The 7,311-nt window shown below is 47.5% G+C and overlaps 1 protein-coding gene across 1 annotated transcript; it reads left to right on the plus strand.

Moving 5' to 3' along the window:
• The first annotated feature begins 1,343 nt into the window (after window positions 1-1,343).
• ARL11 (ADP ribosylation factor like GTPase 11) lies at window positions 1,344-6,436 on the plus strand. The gene is made up of 2 exons (XM_003270096.3): window positions 1,344-1,658; window positions 3,476-6,436. Exon 2 carries the CDS (start codon window positions 3,494-3,496, stop codon window positions 4,082-4,084), a length of 591 nt encoding a protein of 196 aa, XP_003270144.1. The 5' UTR covers window positions 1,344-1,658; window positions 3,476-3,493; the 3' UTR covers window positions 4,085-6,436.
• The last annotated feature ends 875 nt before the right edge of the window (window positions 6,437-7,311 follow it).

The raw sequence follows: 7,311 nt of genomic DNA on the forward strand, positions 1-7,311 counted from the left end.
ACGTGCCTGTAATCCCAGGTACTCGGGAGGCTGAGGTGGGAGAATTGCTTGAACCTAGGAGGCGGAGGTTGCAGTGAGCCGAGATTGTGCCATTGCACTCCAGCCTGGGCGCCCGAGCGAGACTCCATCTCAATTAAAAAAAAAAAAAAAAATAGAGAGACAGAGAGTCTCACTCTGTCTTCTAGGCTGGAGTGCAGTGCTGTGATCTCAGCTCACTGCAGCCTCTGCCTCCCAGGCTCATGCAATTCTTGGGCCTCAACCTCCCAAGTGCCTGGAACTACAGGCACATGCCACCATGCCTGGTTAATTTATTATTTTTTGTAGAGACGCGGTTTCGCCATATTGGCCAGGCTGGTCTTGAACTCCTAAGCTTGAGTGATCCTCCTGCCTTGGCCTCCTAAAGTGCTGGGATTACAGGCATGAGCCACCGTGCCCGGCGACTAGCCAATTTTTTAAAAATTACATTTTCTAGAAGTGTCATTTTTACTGGGAAAAACACAGTGACACCATTCAAGAAAAAATTGAACAGTAACTTTAATCACTACATTAACACAATTTTAAAGGTTGATCTGCGTCATATATACCTTTTAAAGAATGTTTTCATCATATGTAGACAGCTTTTTTTGTTTTTTGTTTTTGTTTTTGTTTTGAGGCAGAGTCTCGCTCTGTCACCAAGGCTGGAGTGCAGTGGCGTGATCTCGGCTCACTGCAACCTCTGCCTCCCGGGTTCACGCCATTCTCCTGCCTCAGCCTCCCGAGTAGCTGGGACTACAGGTATGTGCCACCACGCACAGCTAATTTTTGTATTTTTAGTAGACGGGGTTTCACCATGTTGGTCAGGCTGGTCTCGAACTCCTGACCTCATGATCCACCCGCCTCAGCCTCCCAAAGTGTTGGGATTACAGGCGTAAGCCACCGTGCCCGGCCATAGGCAGCTTTTAAAAGAACACGTGTGCAGCCTGGCCATCATGGCGAAACCTGTCTTTACGAAAAATACAGAAATTAGCTGGGCATGGTGGCACCTGCCTGTAATCCCACTTGCTTAGGAGGCTGAAGAGGGAGGATCGCTTGAGCCCTGGAGGCGGAGGCTGCTGTCCAGCCTGGGCGACAGAGCAAGACTCTGTCTCAAATAGAAAACAAAACAAAACAAAACAACAACAACAACAACAGCCATGTGTGATTCCAAGCAAATCAGAGAATCTCTAGGCACCAGAAAAACCCTGAGGCATGTGCTGAAAGGAAGAGGTCAGAATTCTCCGCGAGGAGCTCAGAGGATTCTGAGGGAAGAGAGAAGGCGGCTGCGCTTGGACACAGCTCCGAGCTCGTGCTCCCTCCTTCAGGCACCAAGTCTGAGTTGCTAAAAAATGGAGCTGTCACTGGGCCTTGCTCTGCCAGGACCTGCAGAGCTGGGGACCTCTCTGTGGCGAGCCCAGCAGGATGACTGCTCTGAGGTGCCCTAGGGCTGAGGGAGGGGCCGTGACACCAGCCCCGCCCCCCTAGCCACCTGGGAAAAGGAAGCAGAAAAAGGAGAAGCAGCAACGGCTGCTCTGCTTCCTTCCCATCTCGCTCTTGGGACTTGCCCGGCCAGCAGAAAGCAGCTCCATAGGGGAGGAGAGCCACGGAGGATCTCACAGCCGCAGTCTAATAGTAACGCAGAGGTAATTTTAACTTTTTACTTTTCTACCCTTGGGAATAGGGATGAGCAGAGGCTTACCTCCTTCCAGGGACAGCTGATATCCCCCCACCCCCATTCCCGGAAGTTGAGATGTCCCTTCTCTGTTCCACCTGGGCATCGCCTAAGTTGGGAACAAGTCTTATGTCTTAAAATTTGGGATTCTTTAAAAACATATGTGGCCGGGCGCAGTGGCTCATGCCTGTAATCCCAGTACTTTGGGAGGCCGGGCGGGTGGATAATTTGAGGTCAGGAGTTCAATACCAGCCAGGCCAGCATGGTGAAACCTCATCTCTAATATAAATACGAAAAATAGCCGGGTGGTAGTAGTAGCTGTAATCCCAGGTACTCGGGAGGCTGAGGCAGGAGAATCCCTTGAACCTAGGAGGCGGAGGTCGCAGGGAGGCAGAGGTTGTGATGAGCCAAGATTGCACCACTGCACTCCAGTCTGGGTGACAGAGTGAGACCCTGTCTCAAAACAACAACAAAAATGTGTGATGGCACATGCCCATAGTCCCAGCTACTGGGGAGGCTGAGGTGGGAGGATGGCTTGAGCCTGGGAAGTCGAGGCTGCAGTGAGCTGTGATCATGCCACTGCAGTCCAGCCTGGGCGACAGAGTGAGACCCTGTCTCAAAAAAAAATGAAACAAAAAAAACAAAAACAAACAAAAAAGCACATGTGGAGTGTTGTAGAAGTCATTGACCTTGGTAAGACAGTGGAGGAAACTGCTTTGCTCTGACTCATAAATTTGTCCCCAGTAAACAGTATTTATAAATAGCCCCAGTCAGGCACTGCATGAAGACATTTCAGTCAACGACAGACCACGTATACAACGGTGGTCCCATAAGATTATAACGGAGCTGAAAAATTCCTATTTTTCAGCTTAGCGTTGTGGCGCAACCACTACCTTTTCTATGTTTAGATACATGAATACTTAGCACTGTGTTAGAATAGCCTACAGTACCAATTACAGGAATGCTGTACCGGTGTGGAGCCCAGGAGCAATGGGCCATACCATATAGCGTAGGTGTGGAGTAGACTAGACCATCCACGTTTGTGTAATTACAATCTATGATTTTGTAAAATGATGAAATTGCCTAATGAAGCATTTCTCAGAATGTGTCCCCGTCATTAAGTGACACCTCACTGTGTTTCCAAGACATAGTACTGGTCCTTGGGAAGCTCTAAAGAGAGGTCACCGTGAGCTGAACCATCCTCCTCACTCTGCATGGAACCCAGCTTAGCTTCCATTTCAGCATTTAGGCTTATAGGGAGAACAGGTTAGAAGCCGCAGACCAGCAAGAATTGAAGACACCGTCCTGTAATTTCTACTGAACCAGGTCTGTCTGGCTGGAACTTCATTTTGCCTCTCTGCTTTAACTCCTCAGGAATGTGAGTCAACATTCCATGTCTTCTGGGAGGCCCCTGATCTTCTCTCCCCAGGGACCACTCTTATCTGACCCAGAGACAGGTTAGCTGATGGTGACTCACCCACCCTCACTTCCTTCAAAGCTCAGACATCTGTTTAAAATCTGACCCTGTGAAGACTTTTCCTATTTTGGAAAAGTTCTTCCGTTGTTTGCCTGCACAGATTTGTGCTCCATTTTTAATTTCAACTTTTGTAGAGAAGGCGGGCCCTTGCTTTGTTGCCTCGGCTGGTCTGAAACTCCTGGGCTCAAGTGATCCTCCTGCCTTGGCCTCCCACAGTGCTGGGATTACAGGTGTGAGCCACCGCACCAGGATGGATTTGTCTTCCTTCAGAAGACAGTAGCTGATGTGTGCCCCTGGCCTTTCTCCCCTAGGATTCAGCAGTGGCCACCATGGGTTCTGTGAATTCCAGAGGTCACAAGGCGGAAGCCCAGGTGGTGATGATGGGCCTGGACTCGGCAGGCAAGACCACGCTCCTTTACAAGCTGAAGGGCCACCAGCTGGTGGAGACCCTGCCCACTGTTGGTTTCAACGTGGAGCCTCTGAAAGCTCCTGGGCACGTGTCACTGACTCTCTGGGACGTTGGGGGGCAGGCCCCGCTCAGAGCCAGCTGGAAGGACTATCTGGAAGGCACAGATATCCTCGTGTATGTGCTGGATAGCACAGATGAAGCCCGCTTACCTGAGTCGGCGGCTGAACTCACAGAAGTCCTGAACGACCCCAATATGGCTGGCGTCCCCTTCTTGGTGCTGGCCAACAAGCAGGAGGCACCTGATGCACTTCCGCTGCTTAAGATCAGAAACAGGCTGAGTCTAGAGAGATTCCAGGACCACTGCTGGGAGCTCCGGGGCTGCAGTGCCCTCACTGGGGAGGGGCTGCCCGAGGCCCTGCAGAGCCTGCAGAGCCTCCTGAAATCTCGCAGCTGCGTGTGTCTGCAGGCGAGAGCCCATGGGGCTGAGCGCGGAGACAGCAAGAGATCTTGATCCAGACAGAGCAGCATATCTTTGCTCAAACAAACTAGAAGAACCAGCTGATCCTTGAGAAATTTACGCTCAGTCTATCAAACAAGAAATGCTGGCTTGGCCCGGTGGCTCATGCCTATAATCCCAGCACTTCGGGAGACCACGATGGGGGAATCCCTTGAGCCCAGGAGTTGGAGAGCAACATCACAAGACCCCATTTCTACTAATAATCAAAAAATTGGCCGGGCATGGTGGCATGTGCCTGTAGTCCCAGCTACTTGGGAGGGTGAGGCAGGAGAATCACTTGAGCCCGGGAGATAGAGGTTGCAGTGAGCCAAGATTGCGCCACAGCACTCCAGTCTGGGTGACAGAGTGAGACGCTGTCTTAATAATAATAATAATAATAATAATACTCTAAGAAAAAATCTCAACATATTTCATTTAATAGCTCATTACCAAGTGTGAATGAAGCAATATATCATAATACAGTAGCCACTGGTTGCATAATAATAGAGACCTAAATTCTCAAATAGGGAAAGAGGTTTTAAAATCAAATTTGAGGCCCGGTGCAGTGGCTCATGCCTGTAATCCCAGCACTTTGGGTGGCTGAGGTGGGCAGATTACTTGAGGCCAGGAGTTCAAGACCAGCCTGGCCAACATGGTGAAACCCCATCTCTACTGAAAATACAAAAATTAGGCATGGTGGTGCATGCCTGCAGTCCCAGCTACTCAGGAGGTTGAGGCAGAAGAATCACTTGAATCCAGGAAGTGGAGGTTGCAGTGAGCTGAGATTGTGCTGCTGCACTCCAGCCTGGGTGAAAAAGACAGGCTGTGTCTCCAAAAAGAAAAAAAAAAGTCAAATTCAAATATCATCTGGACATGTCACAATGGATCACAGATCCTTATGAGTGATTTTCCCCAGTGGCCCCCGGGAATGTGCCATTGTCGCTTGGAAGGCAAGCTAGGCAGGGCCCATACAACAGCAGGGGTCTGCAAGTTAGACGTTCCCTGCCCTGGGATGCTCACCCCTGGGCAAGAGGCTGGAAGTTCACACCATCCAAAATTTATCCTTTTTTTTTTCTGATGCTAATTAGCCTTTCCCGATTTTATGACATCTTGTGTTGATCTTTTTCAAAAACTCATTTTCTCTTTTTTTTCTTCTCTTTTCTCCTTCTTGTAGCACATATCTTTCCTTAAAGATCAGATCAATAAAATATTTTATTTATTCATTAATTTAACAACAAAAAAACTTAGAGCATTTAGTTTGTGGCAAAAGCGCTGAGCGTTCAAATATGAATCATGTGCTTTAGGTGGGAGTTGTGAATTCTGAAGATACAGATGAAAGTGATGAATGCCTTCTGTCTCATGATTGATAGGTAAAGGGAAGGTTGACCATAGCATCCTAGAAGGTTCATCAGGTGATCATTACCTAGCATCCATGAGGCTCCTGAAATTATTTGCAAAATGTTACACTTTGGGCCATTTTTCCGGGGAAGGAGATCCAGAACTTTTTACCAGATTTTCAAAGACATCTGTGACTCCCAAAAGTTAAGAATCACTGATGTGGTTGTTGTATCCCTCATCCAACCCCAGAACACTTTCTGTAATCTGAGTTTTTTAATGGCAAGTGGCTTATATTTAGCACCTGTTCTCATGTTAAACAGCTCTGAATGTTAGATATTCTTTCTTAACCTGGATTGGTTCTCTCCCTCTGGAGTAATGCAGTATAAATTGGCCATCAGTACCCTTCTAAAATCTGAGATCTGCCAGGCCCCTCTTCTAACACCAGGTTAGGCATGTTTGGTTATTTCCAGTACTTGTCAATCGACGTGTTTCAAGACACTGTGTTAGACACTAGGGATGCAAAGATGAATGAGATAAGGCCTCAGGCCTCATGGAAGGTGAGACAGTAAAGACATTACTCCCAAAAAAATGTGAGGAGAGAGACTCAGTTCAGCAACTGTTTATTGAGCACTTACTTGGACCAAGCTCTGTGGTCTTGGTGTTTTACATAGACTGTCTCTAATTCTCACAACTCTGCAAAATATATATATTCCCATTTTATAAAACTACAAACTGAGGCTCAGAGAGGTTGTGACCTCTTGTTGCTTGAGGCACGGAGTTATAAAGTAACTTATCTGGAATTTGAAGTCAGATCTGTTTAGCGCTAATGCTGCATTTTTCTACAACATCAAGCTTCTAGAAGGTTTAAGCTAGGTAGGCTTTCAGCCAGCAGACATGATGGGGACAGCCTTCTAATAAGAGAGAAGAGACTGCTTGGAAGCATGAAGGGAGGTGTAAGAAAGATAAGTAAGTGAGTGTACCTGCAACAGAGGCTTGAGATGAGGGGTGGGTGAGGGTGACATCACCATAGAAAACAAAACTGGAATGGGAGTTTAGGTCCAATTTGGGCAAGGTTGTTTGAATTTCAATAATCAGGGGTTTGGGTCAAGGAAGAAAAATCATGGGACTTTAGGAGGATAATTTTGTGGCAGTGTGGGGGTGAAATAAAGAGAAAGGGGAACCCTGGAGCTGGGAAGGCAGGAAACCAGCTAGATGACCATCACACAGCAAAGGAGGAAGCAGAAGAGAGATGAGAAAACTGAGAGCTATTATTAAGAAAAACAGCTGAGAGAGGAAGAATTTGAAGAGGGCTCAAGATTTTGAGTCCACATGACAGAAGGACTGGAATGCCATGAACTTGAGAAGGTGAGCGCTGAAGAACCAGGATGGGACGGGGCTGGAACTGCTGGGTTTAGCTTTTGAAGGGTGGGTTTGTGTTTGGTTATAGCTGCTTTCAGATTGTTCCATTATTTGCACTCCCAACTACCCTGCCGGATATATTTGTTGGCTCTCACTCATGGAGGCTCATTTCCTCACATGATTTGTCATTTTTGATTGTGAGCTCATCTTCAGTAGGAGTTGTTTTTCCTGTGTGTAACAACATTTCTACAGAGTGGTATCTACTAGGATCCTGGGGATTTCAATTATTTTAGATAGAATATTATGTCAGTTTCTCTGCCTGGGGCTCCTGGACCTCAGAGGTAGTATATATCTGAACTGTGCACCCATTCAATGCACAGGCCCTAGGGATTCCATATGTGACAGGTGACTTTTTTTCCTTGCCTTTGTGTTGTGAGACAGACAACCTGCCTCCTCAGACTTCTCTGAGCTGGTGGGCAGCATTTTTTTAACCCTCTTTTAAGGAGGGGTCATCTCTCTGATGCTCTTCTTTTTTGCTGAGCTCA

The sequence above is a fragment of the Nomascus leucogenys genome, chromosome 5 (assembly GCF_006542625.1).
Source record: "Nomascus leucogenys isolate Asia chromosome 5, Asia_NLE_v1, whole genome shotgun sequence".
Taxonomy (NCBI): domain Eukaryota; kingdom Metazoa; phylum Chordata; class Mammalia; order Primates; family Hylobatidae; genus Nomascus; species Nomascus leucogenys.